The following is an 18120-nucleotide window of genomic DNA, read 5'->3' on the forward strand; positions in this document are numbered from 1 at the left end:
AATGTAATGGACAAGACGAGGAACGACTAAGGACTAAATCCTAACAAAATAAATTTTTCGCGACATACATCCCTTCCCGAAGGAGTTTGGTGTGATGATAATGGTCATTCAACAAAAACTAAATTGCGACATGAACTAAAGATGAAAAGACTATCACTAAACACATAATGAAAGCTTGAGCTTCACGATTGTAGCACTGCTTCATGACCAACAAGACTAGAAGGTCGGGCACCTCTGCAACAAAGCTGCAGCAACTCTCTATGATTCGAGCATGTTGAAAACAAGAACAACTGAAAAGCATCCGCAAACCAAGACATCATAATATCCCAAGAGAGTGGGACGCATAGCGGACTTTGACAGTACATTGTTGCACCAAAAATTGATGAAAATCAAGGCATGATAACCAGTTAGCAACTCCTTGGCAGAGGGAAGCAACAGGAAAAATTAGTCCAGCTTTAAGATTGAATTTCTCCTCATCCACTTCTTCGACTTCTTCCACTTCTTCAACTTCCTCAACTTCTTCATCAACATCTAATGTTTCGTCTCCTTCCAAATCGTCCGCAGCAGCCTCCTCCTGATCAGGTTTGGCTTCTTCCACAATAGCCACCTGGTCCTCGGCCTTAGAGGTGTCAAGCTCAACTGAGGGGGTTTCCTCGTCCTTGGACGCTGCTTCTGCAACTGCATCTTTGCCCGCGTCATCGGGGGCGGACGCAGCAGCTTCACATGCTTCTTGAGTAGCAGCGGCATCGTTTGGCTTTTTCTCTTCCGCCTCTTTCATGAGAACTTCCTCTTGCTCGACCTGCGGTTGCTTCTTAGGAGCAGGGGAATCCTTCTTGACAGCAGCGGCAGCAAGCTTCTTTCCTTTCTTCTGTGCAACGGGGGTAATTGAATAGGGATGTTAATCAAAAGTAGAGGACTTGGAGGCAACATAAAGCTGTAGCGTGACAGATTTGAAGGGAAGAAGCTACGAGTAGCTAGAGTAAATGATGACTTGGCTCGGTGCTGCAAAGGCTCAACAGAATCGATGGCGCATAATACGAGCAGAAGGGGGATTTCCTGCTGATGGGGTCTCACACACTAGAGGTCTTTCGTTGGTGATGGCGGGAGCAAAAGCGAGCAGAGGCAACAAGATTCTGCCCATAGCCTAGCCAGGGTCATGTGAGAGGAGCAACGCCATCACTACCAAAAAGCCAAGAAGCTGGTGTTACTACCAAGAAGTTGTGCCCGTCTCCTCCACCAATGTGGTGTACACGGGATTAGGACCAAACTAGGCTTGCCTCTTGCATCCGAGAGCAGCTCCTTATATTAACTTGAGAGGTAGTTACAACCATAACATGTCCGACCACACTAGGTGGCCGGACTCTACCTGCACGACCACACACCACAATATATCCACAATTAAAGTTTTCTTTTGAGGTAAAAAACTTGAAGGTTTTTTGGAATATCAATCTCACCATTATCCTTACTCTTGCACAACATTTTTGAACTTAAACTGTGTGAAAAAACGGGTCATGTTTTGGGTTGTTTCTCAAATTTTTGCACAACTATACTATTCTAAACTTCATGTTTGTGAGGTTTAGATTGCTAGAGGATAAGCCCTCATAGTTCAACATGTTTTGATACTTCTAAGGAGAACTAAGTGTTAAAGTTGAAAGTTATGTCCAACTTACAAGAATTGCATAATCCTTTTTTTTTTGGCCAAAATTAGCATTTTATTATTATTTTGGTGTTGTGTAAGTGACATGTATAACACATAAAGCTAATCTTCCTTGAGTTTTGGGAGACCTAATGTGCTATATAGTTTTTTGATTGCTGAGTAATACGAGGCATTTTAGTATAGCAAGTATAGTTTTCTCAATAGTGCTAGTTTCTTAAGCCAATTGTGTGTATTTTGTAGGTAGTAACCATATCTAATCATAAACTACAAATTTGGCTAAATATTGAGTAGTTTCTATGGGATTCTAGAGGTCATAATGCTAAACCTAGTTTTGTCACGTTTGCTGTATTTAGCACTTCATCATGATCCCCAAGGTTCCACTTAGTAATAGATCCATTATTCTTTTGACATGCTCTATGGCTCCTTTTGAATCCAAAGATCCAAAAGGGGAAAGAAAACATGTATATGTTATCAGTATTGAGCGTGACTAAAGAAACTTTGATGATAGGTCCGCAGAATGACAAAAATGTAACTTTTTTGTATCTACTTTTTTTGCCCCAAAATAAAAGATAAAAATAGTGAGGCAAAAGCAACCATTATTTTGATCACCAACTTATTGAAGTTATCAGGACATTTTATCTCATGTCCTACAAAAATCCCCACTCTTATTTATATGCAATCAATTGTAAGAAATGACTATATTGGGCAAAATGCACTGCTCCATCAATTTTGGAGACTTGTTGTGACCAAGAGATGAGGAATTTTACAAGTTTCTCATTTTTGCCATATATAGTAATTCTTGAACTATAAGCTCATGAAAGGATTTTTCAAAATGAACGGTTCTACTTTGGTTTTGGAAAATTTTCCACCAAAACCTTGAAAGAACATTTTTATGTCCTGTTAGATTACCAGACTAGTGTTAAGCATTGAATGAGTTTAGTGTGGACTGCCTCGTCATCACTTGAGACCTGACCTCGTGGCTCACACCTGAATTGTAATTTGCTTGGATTTACAATAGGCAACCCTGCCTCGACGTTGAAAAAGCCCGCCGTTTTTCACACCCCATTGGTGCACCGTAAATGCCATAAAAAAGACTTGTCACTATCATATGTTAGAGAGCCTAGAGGGTCTAGAAGTGGATTAGAAGGGAGCAAAGTACTCCATGAGGATCCTAGGATCCACACATCTTGTACAAGTTACCACTACATTGTCCCCCTTTCTTTTTTATGCCGTTCGAAGCTTAGCTTCGACAGGTTTTGCAGGATTGCGCACATGTCTCAAGGGTTAAAACACAAGAAGTTTTAGACAAATTCTCACAATAATTCCCACATTGTGACTTACCTCAACACCATGAGTTTCTGCTCGAGAGGCACCACATACCTGGCTAGGTACGATTGGGGGCAGGGGACCCCCAATCGTACCTAGCCAGGTATGCGGTGCCTCTCAAGCAGAAGCTCATGATGTTATGCATGGTATGAAAAACACTGAAAAAGACTCCGTTTTCCTACATGAGAATATTTCTAAATCTTCTTGTGAAACCTAGTCTCTGTTGCTCAGAAGAGGGGCTTGGGTGCCCATTTTGTCACGCTTCTTGGAGTAAATGCAAAGAGGCATGTCCGGTATAGGCATGTAGGGCTTGGAGGGCAAATGCAATGGAGCTATGGATGAACTGTCCCAGGGAGATTCTGGGTCGAGCGACATACGGAGAAGCTGATGGCCACTGGATCGCAAGGAAAGCGAAAACCTGCAGATAAGTGTTAATTTGAGCACAGCAATGCTGCAGCTAGTCAATGGATGAACAAGATCAGACCAGCTGGGGATAAGAAGCTGCACAGAGAGCAGAAGAAGAAGAAGAGAGTTTTAACGCCGTAGGAAACTATAGAGAGAGAGAGAGAGAGAGAGAGAGAGAGAGAGAGAGAGAGAGAGAGGGCCTAACCACAGTATTCAATTTGCAGGAAATAAGGAGGAAAATGTTTGAGCGTGGGGAAGGTAGCAAGGAGAAGTTTATACATAAATGTGTCATCACAAGAAGATTTAGAAATTTTCTCATGTAGGAAAACGGAGTCTTTTTCTATGTTTTTCATATGATGCGTAACATCATGAGCTTCTGCTCGAGAGGCACCGCATACCTAGCTAGGTATGCAGTACAGACCATGGCTCACAAGCTTCGTAAGGAAATTTTTTGATTTGTCCTCTCTAAATTGAGATATGAAAGGCACAGCCTGTACTCACATAAAGACAGAAGGAAGATTCAAGGGAGTGGGGGAGACAAATTACATGCACTCACATAAACAGAAGCAAGGATTCAGGGGAAAGAGGGAGAGATGGCACTTGCCACTCACTCATGAGCTAAAGCTTACATAAACCAAGCGCGGCATGTGTGCGGTTGAAAAACCAAAACAATGCTTCAATACAAGGTAGTAGTTTCAAATCTACAATACAGAAGACAAGAGAGGTTCCCAGCCTCGACAGCTCTCATCGAGAAACACATTGTGTACATGCGCATGACACTTGGGACATTGCTGCGCTTTCATCGCCAACAATCTGAACTTGTACTTGCATCACCGTCGACAATTTACAGGCATATGCTTTCTATAATTGAACAATCGACAACAACCGCCTCCATGACTGACAATCCGCAGGCATATATGCTTTCTACGATTTCTGCATGGAGATAGATGGTTTCTCTCCCAAAGTCACAATCTTGCTCCTTTTGTCTAGCCATTCGACTATGTCTCGGAAAACCAGTTGTATGTTGTCATCCGGTTCGCCAGATGTAAGACCATGCCACATTCCTGGATACAGCTTCATTTCCTTATCGAAGCTTATTGCTGAGTTGAAAAGGGCTTTGCTTATAGAAGGGTCTGTCACTTTATCAGCCTCCCCATGCAGGACTAGAAAGGGTAATGTTACCTGCAAAAATGTTGCTAGAAGGTGTGACACAACACACACACACACACACACACAGAGAGAGAGAGAGAGAGAGAGAGAGAGAGAGAGAGAGAGAGAGAGAGAGAGAAGAGACCTCATCCAATCTTTGCTCCAAGTCCATGCTAACCAAGAGCATCTCTAAAGCCGTCTTTAGACGAGGTCTGTCTTGATAAATGTACGGATTCTGTCGAATCTGCACAATAGATTAAGCTTTTTGGTAGATCATACTCACTTCCTACAAACATCCACCATATTCAAAGAAGACCACATTGTTGCAGTTCTGTAAAACATCGATGCTCGATTCTTACCTCTTGTCGCTTGTTGGGATCCTTGAAAGCTGCCTCAATTACATCCTTTGTCGGCACGATCTTCCATGTCGGAAAGGCAGAGCACAACTTTATGAGGAAGCTCTCAATAAGAGGATGTGTCTTGGACTCTTTGGCTATCTGTATTGAGTTCTCGACATCAGCATGACCACGATAATGGTGACTTCTAAAAGCCAACAGCAGAAAAATTCACCTTGCACATGGGTGCCACAAGAACAGCTCCATTCCAGTCCATAGGTTCTTTTCTATGCACAAGAAGTGCTACCGCTCCACCCATCGACTCCCCATAGAGAAATCTGGGCAGATTCTTGTACTCCTCGAGCTCTACGAAGGTTACAAACACCACATTACAAGCTGCTATGTGGATAACATATTTGTATGAGCAAAAAATATTAACCATTCTACTTTTAAATAAAACCATGCTAAAAGAAGGCTGGCAGCACAAATAGCCAGCTGAAAACGCTGTCCAAATCTATGGAAAGTTTTACATTCACTCGTAGTCATTCAGACTGAATTTTGTTGAAAGAGTAATGTTAGACTGTGGCAAATAATGTTGCTTGGAGCAATGGCACTTACTTGGGGCTAGGTGACAAGTGAGGTGGCCTTGCCACAGCCCGCTGGCCTCCACCTCGTGCCGAGCTGTGGCGAGAGCATACCATCCCCCACAAGAACGTCCCCCATCAAAACCTTCTGAATGCTTTCTTTCAATGTGGGCTAAAGGCCCCCTTGAAAGGACTGCCAAAGTTAGCCAAAGGACCGACCGCTCCTAAACCCACCAAAGGCTAAAAGCCTGCCTTCAGAGTGGGACCAACCTCCCTCTTCTTCCAGTGAGTTCAACAGAATACATCAAGGTCTCCATATTGGAAGTAAAAAATCTGAGAGAGGGTAGGAACCTTCACATCAACAACATCGAAGAGCAACGAGGACGCCATAATAGGGATGGTTGGGTTCAATTTTTGAAACTACTAGGTTTTCCATTTCAGGGAAAGGTATGCAGTCCTTGCTTCTCACCACAGAACACCTACGGTAAGTACCAATGAAGAAGAAAAGGCCTCCCCAATGGAGGCTCCATGAAAGAGCTAAAATGAGATTGAAGTCTATGATGGCCCTTAACTCTCAAGGTCAACAAATCCATAACTCAACAGTACAACTGCCAGATTTTCAAGAAGAATGGCCTGCCCAGTAGAGGCTCTAGAAAGAATCAATTCTTTGAAAGGGGCTTTTGGTCCCTTGTATAAACCCCCTCCTACGTATACTTTACAATCATGTGTAGTCATACGGTATCCCTCGATGATTCCTCGAGGCAATTTTTGTGCTTTGCCAAAAACACAAAACATAGCACTTGTTTGTATCGACTTCCGAATAGCTAGAATAAGCTAAAGAGCAAGATTATCCAGTTGAATTGCATGAATAAATGCAAAGAAAGTTGTTTGTTTCTAAAATAGCGGCAATCAGGGAGAAGCTTTCCATATTTAGGTCATGAAATTACCTCTCACGGTTTTACAAAAGGAGACACAATCATTGACAAGGTCATGAAAACTTTGAATGTAGCATCTTCGGCCTTCGGATCTTCCATGGCCCTCATAGTCAATGCCGAACACTGCATACCCAGCTTCTGCCAGCCTGGTGCCTGTCCCTGTAGGTGATTCAATAGGGAGCACATGAATGAGGGACGTCTACGCAGGTCCTCAGACCTCTAGAGATCAAAATCTAGTAAATCATGCATTCTTCAATTTATTAACAATGGATGATTATCAATTCAATTTAGTGTTAATTAACAATTCAATAAATTGTCAATAAAATTGATTAACAATTGATCATTAATGATTCAATGATTTGTCAATAGAATTACAATAATAAGGGTCAAATTAGAACTTACCGCTCATGAAAATGCTGCATTCCATTCCATAGCCTACACGTTCATTACAAAACAACAAGATTGAATCATTACGTGTTTCTATCCCTTATAATGCATGCATACAGATAAATACATATGTATAATGGTACGTATATACTAGTATGTCTCTCATATGAAATACATGTCTGATGTATGCTTGAAGTATACATTTCTTTGAACATATGCGTAGGTTTTATTCACATATTTGCATTGCCTATCAATCCCTTATATATAGAGGAATATTACAGGTAAATATGCATGAATATTTACCTATGCATGTTTATGGATGTGTTTTGCATGAGAAAGTGCATGTCCATGTATGATCGGTTGCATGAATATGGATGTGTTTGCATGTCTATGTATAATTGATGCGCACATTTCTTTGAACGATTGCATATGTTTATGCAAAATATTGCCTATCAATCCGATGCATGCAAACGGTAAATATGTATGTATGTTGGTACCTGTATAGTGATGTAATTGTATATGAAAGTGCATGTCTACGACGTATGTTTGATGCATACATTCTTTGGTACCTATGCATATCCTGTGAGTTCAAATGTTTGTGTTGCCTATGATTGATTGGCACGTGTCTGCATTTGTTGATGTACATGCATATGGTGCAATCTATGTGGCAAATATGTCACGTTTTGTGTATGCATACATTGTTTCCATCTAAGTGCATGCATGTGTAAAATTCAATGGTTTGTAGATGTTTATCACCGTGGCAGAGGAAAACAAGAGCCTTGACATTCTGATGCAGCGGCAACCATCGACAAGTGAAAAGCTTTGAACCCCTTGAGCTCAACACAAATTCCTGTGCACAAAAAATCCACCAATGATCACGTAATCATCAGATCGAAACGATACTAAGTGATAGACATGGGTATGTACCATTCAGTGCAATTATTAATCCAATAAAAATGCAATTAGTAAATCTCAGTGCGGTACCAAAAACACATTTTCTATGTTTAATTTGCATCTAATCAAACGCAATAACACCTATGCAACAATTTATTTGCACAACATATAAGATTAAATATATAACTAATTAACCCAGAGTCTTGTGGCCATTGATTCTTGTGAGTGTTAATGGGAGGCTACATTTAGTCGGATCAGTTAAATGCTCCGCTGCAGACAGACGTCAGTGACAGAACACAGCATTTGTACATCTAATCAACTAATCATATGTAAGCCAGCTATACTAATTAACTGACACTCAATTGCAGTTTGATCGAGATTTCCAAATATCTGACAATTCGGGGATACCTCCTCATACTTGACAGCAGCTTCGCCCATCTACAAAGAAGCTCAGAGGTACCCACCAAATGAACAAATGCACAAAGTACTGCGATCAAAGGCAAAATATGTACACCCTCCGGGTCGCTGACGATCACATCATGATTAATGTCAGAGGGTGCGTATGCGCGCGCGCGCGCGAGAGCGAGAGAGAGAGAGAGAGAGAGAGAGAGAGAGAGAGAGAGCTTGACAGCAATATACACAGCAGAATACGCGCAAGCGTGTGCGCGCGTGCGTGGGTGCGTGCGTGCGTTTTCTGTCTCTGCTTCTGCTGCTAACAAAGAGAGGAAGAAGAGAGAAGTCGAGCAACGGAGAACATGCAGCGCGCGCACCGATCGGAGTTTAAAAACTCGTTTTTCTAAAAGATAACGCGATGCTATTAGCTATCCTCCAATCAAAACGGGAAAAGTCTACAATAATTGACTATTTATGATAGGCTTTAATATTCAAGATGGAAAACAGAGATTAATGAGTGAATTAAATAAATAAAAAACACTATAAAAGTAAATAAATTAATTTGAATGCGCAAAAAATAGAGTGGAAATAATTAAAAAGCCGTCAAATAGTTTTCTTTTCTGAGTGGAAATCCTCTTTTAATTTCTAAAGTGAGGTCATTATCGAAAAATAGAGAAATTAATTTTAGAAAGGGATATATTATATCAAGATATATTCTATAAATCACAGCTTGACAAGTCGAAAATGCAAATTTTTTTATGAAGGATAATTTTAGCTTTTGTCCAAACATTGAAGCCCCTTTTAGGTTATCTTGTTTTATTTCCTTGTTGTGAAGGATCCTCCTTTTTAAGGCTCTTCAGGAATTTGATGCCAACAAGTGGCTTCTAGCTTTTGGCTACTTTGACTTCATCACTTCGTCCCACGTAGTATATGCCCAATCACACGTTTATGAACATTTATGCACACATATCAACCCATTTTTAGTCATCATACAATACCTTCATTTTCGCACTCGAAGACGATAAGAGCGGAGGTGGAGGAATGTGGGGTTCAAGAGTCGAGGTTCCGTACTACTCTTAGATACCCTTCATGCAATCTCGGCAGCTTTCACCCTGTGCATTTTGGCCGTGAGTTTCTACCCTTGCCTGTTGATTCCCTTTCGTGTCCTTCCCCTCGGAGGGAGGTAGCATCGCGTTGCACAAAGCATTGCTCAATGGTACTGTCAAGAGTGTCGACATCCCTACCTCTAGTCATCCTCCTAACCTACATCAAATCAGACATGTCCCTCCTGTTCAAGACCATAACCCTAGTCAAGGTTCGCTCCTCAATGGTTTGTAAAGAGGTCTTGGACAAACTCTAGTAGCTCAGAATACTGGCTCTATTCTTATGCAAATTTTCTTCAGTCAAGGTCAGTTCTTAGCAATGGGATGATGGATAATTAGCAATCAATTGTAGGAATATACAAGCTCTCATGTACAAGGAGTATTGAACAACTCTCAATTGTGTCCTTTGATGCCTTTCAATCTGCATCAACAAAACCAGGTAAGCCTACAACACCCTTTTAATCACAATCAGGGATAGTACTCTATCATCTCCAACGTTGTTGGAGTGTGCTACGTTCCAAGGGAGATCGGGAAAGCACCGGGCTTCTGGCTGTAGATAGAGAGTAGTGTAGGCTAGAACAAAGTGAAACGACTGCAGATAAAGCTCATTTAGTGATAATAAGAGAGTACAATGCTGAGTAGAGATTATTTGCGAGAGATCACTAATATTTAGATAAGAACTTATGGTTAATAGCAGTAAGAAACAAGAAAGCGACGCCAAATTTATGCTGGTAAACAACAAAACTTCGAATTAAGAGCATTGATATCCATGCTACAATTCGATCACATATGTCGTCATGGGTATGCACCTCGATCAACAAATCTCTTTACCAGAAATCCCCAACCTCTCGAAATCAATATGTTTGCGAAGCAATACAATTCAATGAAGAATCCCTTGAATTTTTCCGCCTTCACTTGTCGAGCTTGCTCAAAGCTTTTCTCCCTCTCGAGCTTCTCCTCTTTCCTTGTTCTTTCCACTGCCTCCAAAAAACAATAGAGCACGAAAACTTAAATATCTCTCAATTGGTGCCGAATTTGCCTATGTGCGTGAGACACAAAAATGTTCAAAATGACCTTTTTCTTTTTCGTAATGGCCCGTTTTTACAGAAACATGTTTCAAAAAAAGCACTTTCAGCCTCCCTCATGCAATAGAGTGTGACTCTCACCCACTTTCCTCTCTATCTGTAGCTACATGGCCTCGACCTGCCCAACTCACCTTGCATATTTTAAGAATCTTTTCACATAACAATTGAAAAAAAAAAGCATCAAGCCTTTGCACTTGGCATGTATACCTACCTTGACATTCTGACATATTCATAAAATAACCAAAACCTCAAAATGCATTCAAATACCAATCTTTCATCTCATGCTCTCACAAAGAGGCATAACATTCACCCCCTCTGAATCTGCACATCCTTCGGCATGTGCCAACTTCATTGAGAATTGTAAGCATAGACTAGTATTCATCCAACCATTACCCCATTGTTACTATCAACAATATCACAAACTTTGGCTTCATGTGAGCACACCTCTCGAGGGTTGTAGGGATAACACGATTTTTTTTTTGAAATGTGGCATAAGCACCTATAAATTAGTAATGTATATAAGCATAGCGCCACGAAGTATGTTCATAATAGAACCCTCCTCGATCCCAAGGCATATACATCAATTGACTTAGAAGACGTAAATCATAATACCATCCCAAATCAAATGGCACACAAAGCAACTACCCTAAACCAAAAACATCCAAGCATCCCCTAGGTTCAAATGGCACATAAAGAAATTGACACAAATCATGAGCATCTCGATATCCCCCTCCATCAAAAGATAACATCAAATCTCGGACACCATAGGATAACATCAAATACTTCCATATCCTTTCTACATCCTCCTCAGCGGAATCAAACTTTCTGAAAGTACTGAAACATGCAAGCATACCTCATCACAACTTTCCATGAAAGTAACATGCTTGCTTAGGTCATCAACATCGACCAAGTCCTTGACTTGCTGTTGTTTCTCAGTAATAGGCAACCTCATCAAAATTGGCGATCAAGGTTGAAAACCTTGGCAATAACATACAGGGACTAAACCCAGTCTCCGCAGGCTTTGCATCATGATAAACAACCTCCAAACTGGAAAGGCAATCTTTGCCATTTGGTATGCTTCTCGCTAACGTATGCTTTTAGCATATCCTTTAGCACTAGGTCTATATACTTACCAACTGCCCATCTATCTTTAGATGAGTGGTAGTATTTATTGTTGTTTTATTCCCACCCTTTTACAGATAGTCCTCCAAAAATGACTAGTAAACATGGGTTCTCAATTACTCACAAAATTGTGATGCAATCCATATAAGCTATATAGAATGGAAGAACCAACTTGGTTAAAGAGTGGACTTGATTGAGTAAACATATACAATTTAATCAATCTATGACAAACACCCATACCAAGTGTGCAGCTCGTATGGTAGTTGGTAGATCAACACTAAATCTCATAGAAACACAATACCTGTGGTAAATATGTTTCGTAAGTTATCTTATCCATTAATTATTTGCATGCCATTCCAAAAAAGCTTGTGTTAAACATTGGGGCCCATAACACCTAGTGTACATGCATTTAACACAAACCTATCCAAACCTGCATTTTCATGCCTAGGATTTCCACGATAACTACATAAAAATCTCAAAAGTTGGACTATAGTAGAATGTGAAAACTCAATCACATCTAGGTACCAACTGCAAGCAGAGAAGAAAAGAAGGACATCCTTCTTCTACTCTTGGATCATCAAAAGCTAGGACAAGAAAGAACATTTGCGCAACGGTGGAACGATGTTAGCGCAAGCAAACACTATGTCTATTAAGGAATGAACATAAGGAAATATTCCAGCAAATCTTGGACCACCAGACATTTTATGAGCTGCAAAAAACAAATTTTAGCAATGTCGAAGACATCGTTCTATCGAGGGTGTGAAACACGCTGACTCAAACTAAGGTCCCGCACTCAGCAAGTGAGCTTTTTGTGAAGAGAACCTCTTTGACAATGATCTTGAAGAATAGTACATGTAAGACCTCAATAAACCAATCTAAAATTGCTAGTGTCTTGGGTATTCATCGAAGGAATATAGCTGTTGCAAGTTCAAGGCTGGAGAATAAAGATGAGGGTGAAGTGTTGCCATTGAGTGATTGTGAGAGACAATTGCCTGGAGGAACCACTATCACCAATGAAACAAGAGATTTGGTGCATGCCTTTTGGACATCAAAGGCAAAGTTTCACCTAACAAGAAGGACATATGCAAGAAGATAATTGGAAGGAAAAGTGTCGTCAAACATCCTGTGCATCTACTTGATGACTCTCAGGTACCAAAAACTCTTAACTATTGTAATTTGTTTGAAAATCCTTAAGGTTGATTTGGTCAATACATTACCCCAAATTTGGTAGTCTGCTATATGGAAGTGGGTGTGTACAATACCTTACAAAGGTTATATATAGTACCAGTGCATTCCTATGTAGTTCCAAAGTTGTCCTGCATAGAACCAAAGGCCATGTGCAGTACCAAATTTGGTGTTCAATTGTTTACTAATAATTCCACAGCCTATCTATAGAGTACCAAAGCCTTTGTATAATACCTTTTCCTTCCCTAGAGGCACCAAAGCCTATCTATAGAGTACCAAAGCCTCTCTCTATTTTACCAAAGCCTAATTGTGTAGTACCAAAGTCTTTGTGCAGTACTACCAAACCTACTATAGAGTACCAAATCCTTTGTATAATACCTTTTCCTTCCCTAGAGGCACCAAAGCCTATCTATAGAGTACCAAAGCCTCTCTCTATTTTACCAAAGCCTAATTGTGTAGTACCAAAGTCTTTGTGCAGTACTACCAAACCTACTCCTTGTATAGTACCAAAGTCTTTTGTGCAGTACCAAACCTACTCCCTGTATAGTACCAAAACATTCTTGTTTATCACTAAAGAATTTGCAAAGTACCCATATAATACTCTTATGCATAGAGTTCTATTGAGTCAAAAGTACCAAAAGAGTACCAAATCTAACTTTTTGTTATATGGCAATGGTCCTTCACAGTACCATAGGTCTTTGTGTAGTACCCGAGCCTCTATAAACTACGCAATATGGTAGTCTCTTGCATGCCAATGGGTTTACATAGTACCAAAAACGTAATGACAGTACCAAATATGGAAATAATATATCTATAGAGTACCAAAGGCTCACTCTATTTTACCAAAGCCTGATTGTGTAGTAACAAAGTCTTTGTGCAGCACCAAACCTACTCCCTGTATAGTACCAAAGCATTCTTGTTTATCCCCAAAGAATTTGCAAAGTACCCTTATGGGTAGTCTTCTGCATGAAGTTCTTCTATGAGTCAAAAGTAGACAAAAACAACCAAATCTGACTTTTTGTTTTATGGCAATGGTCCTTCATAGTACCAAAGGTCTTTGTATAGTCCCCAAGCCTCTGTAAACTACCCAATTTGGTACTCTTCTGCATGCCATTAGTTGTACATAGTACCAAAGCCTAAAGATAGTACCAAATATGGAAATATTATATCTATAGAGCACCAAAGTCTCACTCTATTTTACCAAAGCATAATTGTGTAGTACCAAAGTTTTTGTGCACTATCGAACCTACTCCCTGTATAGTACCAAAGCATTCTTGTTTATCACCAAAGAATTTGCAAAGTACCCATATCAGTACTCTTTTGCATAGAGTTCTACTATGAGTCAAAAGCAAAAGACAGTACCAAATCTGATTTTTTATTGTATGGCAATGGTCCTTCACTGTACGAAAGGTCTTTGTATAGTACCCAAGCCCCTGTAAACTACCCAATTTTGTACTCTTCTGCATGCCATTGGTTGTACATAATACCAAAAGCCTAAAGACAATACCAAATATGAAAATAGTTCTTTATTGTTCCAAATGTTTTATGATGACTAATCTCAAATTTGTATAGCACCAAATGTTTTCTGAATAGTCTCAAATTTGACTAGTTTTGGTGTTGTCCAGCTCTTAAATGCTATTCTGTTTCATAGGGCAATGGTTGTATAGTACCAAAGGCCCTTAGAAGAACCCACTTTGTTGTGTATTGGTTCTATATTGTACCAAAGATGGTAGAAATAAATCATTCTGGTTACCCAATATGACATTTTTGTACTCTATAGTACCATATTTGGTATTGTCTACAACCAGTTTTGGCATTTTACCATCTGCATGAAGGAATTTTCTAACCTTTTTTGTTTTGGTGCCATAGGTTGAGCTATATCAAAGATTCAAGAAGGCTCATCCTACGGTGGTTTTGTCTCTCAGATGCTTTGAGGCATTAAAGCCATACTTTGTTCGGAAGTTGAAAGAGAGATATACTTGCTGCTATGTATCCCATGTGCAGATGCTCTATTTCAGAGACTTTTAATGAGATGCGGCAAAACAAGTTTTGGCATCATGAAAAAGGTCACCTTTGCACTTGCTCCATATGTTGTAGAAGTGATGATACAAGAGAGTGTTTTGCAAACCAAGCAGTATGTCAGCACATCACTAGTATGTGGGAATCCATCATGTGAGTGAAGCCTTCAAATAGTGAATACCATGCCAAGAAATGATTGATGGGGGACTGCTCCCAATGTGGTGTATGGAAGTTGACATTTTGTCCTAGTGAGATATCAGAGGATAGCAGGGAGGTGTGCGTGAAGGTTTTCATGGATGTTGGAACTGGACAGGCTGATGCAGGTGGGAGTCAGAAGAAGAGAAAGGACTTGATTGTGCAACAAATGAAATGTGCAGCTTTTCTTAGCCTATTTTCAGCCCACCTCACATATCAAGCACAAATTTGTCTTCTGCTGGCAAGCCCAACAATTCAAGGATTGTTTGCTCAAGTTTCCTAGTAGCAATGTCATTGTATTAGTTATTAACTTTCAGAATGAGATTCAGTCAATGTAGTGTGATCTACTCAAGTCACAATACTTGTGCACATCACTTATGTAAGAAATGCAGAAGGTGGTGTTCAAAAGACGCTATACTTTTACATATCAGATGATAGGCAACATGATACATTGTTTCTATAACATTGTTTCATGCTTGATGACAAGTGAGTGAAACAACATGGACATTGTTTAAAGCACCATTGGGTGTGGTCAAATTGCACTGCTTCACAATTCAAAGCACGTAGACCTTACTATTTTGTGGCCAAGTATTATCAGATGCATGCTTGCACATGATGCGTAACTTCTCAGCATCTGGCCATGGAAAAGGAGAGCATGATGGGGTAGGGGCAGTCATCAAGAGAACCTTGACACATGAGGAATTGACACCAGATGGCTGGCCTATGAAGTGTGCGACTGATGTGGTCAAATTTTTGAATGCAACTTTTCAGCCAAGAGAACAATCTCACAAGTCTAATACACAGAGAGTCTTTTGGTTTATTGGCACGGATGATGTGCAACACGATCTCCAGTGGGACTGTGAGCGCATCGTGGGCTCCTGCTCGTTTCATTGTGTTGATGGGTATTCAAAGGACAACCACTGCATCGTACGCTTTTGAACACTTTCATGCTTTTGTGATCCATGTATGAGTGGGCTATGGAGAAGATGCTAAAATAGAATGCATATAGAAGAATGGAAATATTTTTCCATCAAACCACTACTAGAGTCTCTAAATACAGGAAGGGACAACGGAGAGGATGGTGAGGAGGATGATGGATATTCAAATTCTATGTCAATGAGCCAAATTTCTATATTTCCACTGTATGAAGGATGCACTGAAATGTTATATGGAATGCTATCCATTGGGGATAACATTGCAGTGAAAGCAGATGAGTCTAAAGAGGTCTTCTACCTTATCAAATGCACAAAAGTGTTGTACCAGATACTGAGAGCACATAAGGATAAGTGGCATAACAAGATTGTTAGAGGTGGGAAGGTTGTTGAAGGCTTCTACTATGGCCAAGTGGAAGGAAAAGTTGATACATATAGCCTATTGGATCAAACATCTCTAGTCATGATCTACTCACATCTTGTAAGGGCCATACATTTCCTAATGTAGCCTATTACAGGAGTCCTTAATCAATTCAAGTTAGCTACTGAAGTATATGAGAACATATACAATAGCATGCAATATGATGATGATGAGAGCGATGGTGCATCCATGTTACTTGAAACACAATTCCAGAACCCCTAAGTGGGTAAGTGAATGCTTTTTGTCCTAGACAGAATACATCTTTTTCTCCTCATGATTTACTGTTTTTCTTGCAATTCTTTACTTCCTCTCTTCAATATCTGAGATTGTTGTACATTAACTGTCAAGCTCTGTACCAACTTGCCCCTAACCAATACCAACATTATACAAACCAGCACCAAAAGCTAACGAGCACTAGAGTGATGACAAGCAGTACCAAAACTTTTACTTTAGAATCCCTTGCATAAGCTCATGTACCAAAAGGCAACTAATCAGTACCAAAGTGATGACAAGCAGTACCAAAATTTGGTACTGTAAAATTCTTTGCATAAGTTCATGTATAATATTGTGAGCATTTGGTGCAAGACAATGGATCCAAGTTGCAACTATATATTTGCAACTTTAGGATTTCAAATACAAGTGATGCACAATAGGGTCTCCAAAACCTGATAGACAACATGGCTCACTACCAACATGAAGTGAACAGTGCCAAATTCTTAAGAAAATTTGGTACTAGATAGCACAAATTTTGGTACTGGATAGCACCAAATTTGACTCTCTTCTAGCACCAAATTTTGTGCATTTTCACCATTGTATTAACACCAATGTCAAGGATTTCAAAAAAATATGATTTTAGACTACAAACTACTAGAAAACACAAGAAAAGACACTAGAGATCAATATCCCAAGACAGTGTACCAAACAAGTGGTTTTTCATTATATAATATGCGACATGATATCAAATTCCACCAAGTACAAAAGTTCAGGAATCTCCTAGGTCAGGGGGATCAAATCTGTAAGAGTAACCCTCCATCTATATGAAGTAATCAGGAACATACCCACAAATATCATCTTATGTCAAAGATAGGGTTCTTGCGAGTGTACAATGTTGGGTACTGATTGTGTCTCCATCTGCGCAACCACGGCAAAATGAGGTCCACCAAGTAAAAAGGGTGTTCTTTTCCTACCACAACATGGTAGTATGATCTGATAGCAAGACAGTCCTCATAGTTATTTTTGGGTGACTTGTATCTACAATCATCCACCAAAATTGTGTTGCTAGCATCAAAGTCCTAGTGCCTTGCCCACACTGTCCGTATGTTCTTCAGGAAAACAGGCTTGTCGCCCAACTCTCTAGGCACGTGCGGCACCTCTGCCATACTTTGCCGCTAGGTCTCACATTCTTCTTAGCAGAGTATATTTGCCATGCCAAAGAAGAGATTATAAGTATGCGTAACTTAACCTCTGAAATGTAACATTTAATTGCCTAATAACTTATGTGTAGCAGAAATTAGCATGAACATAGTGGGCATTTCATTAGAATAGATTCCTAATGAGAATTACAAGAGTGCTTGGGTGGAGAGAGCAACAAAAAGCATAACACCTAGTTAGATAGCATCGACAATACTTTCAAAAGAGAGAGAAATTAAGCTATTGACAACAGTTGAGGACCGGATTTGCATGGAGCCGGTCCCCCCTCCAAAAGGCTTTGTATTATGGTTTCTCCCATCAAGTCTGACATTGTACAATACAATTCTTTGTGTTCCTTCAAGACTAGCTAGTGCAATGAAGATGGAAGCTTCATGCACTAAGCAAAACACTTAATCAAACACAACTTGAATTATCCCCGTTCTCAGACCCAAGACCTCACACACCTTCGAAGATGGTGAGAGCTAGCAGGGTATGAGAGTAGATTGAGAGGAAGAAGGAGTATCTTACGAGAAAGATGTACATCTCCTCACATAATCACTCATATTAGCATAGCTTAGCTTAG

At 40.0% G+C, this 18120-nt stretch overlaps 1 protein-coding gene across 1 annotated transcript; it reads right to left on the reverse strand.

Annotated features, from left to right (window-relative positions):
• Positions 1 to 316: 316 nt before the first annotated feature.
• LOC147459598 (caffeoylshikimate esterase-like) lies at positions 317 to 8421 on the reverse strand. Its single transcript, XM_086509861.1, has 9 exons — positions 8081 to 8421; positions 7535 to 7628; positions 6794 to 6826; positions 6404 to 6550; positions 5108 to 5238; positions 4897 to 5034; positions 4683 to 4781; positions 4403 to 4570; positions 317 to 868 (listed from the first exon to the last, which is right to left on the reverse strand). Exons 1-9 carry the CDS (start codon positions 8108 to 8110, stop codon positions 317 to 319), a joined length of 1392 nt encoding a protein of 463 aa, XP_086365987.1. The 5' UTR covers positions 8111 to 8421.
• Between the last annotated feature and the right edge of the window lie 9699 nt (positions 8422 to 18120).

The sequence above is a fragment of the Adiantum capillus-veneris genome, chromosome 4, assembly GCF_014529385.1.
Source record: "Adiantum capillus-veneris isolate H3 chromosome 4, ASM1452938v2, whole genome shotgun sequence".
Classification (NCBI taxonomy): domain Eukaryota; kingdom Viridiplantae; phylum Streptophyta; class Polypodiopsida; order Polypodiales; family Pteridaceae; genus Adiantum; species Adiantum capillus-veneris.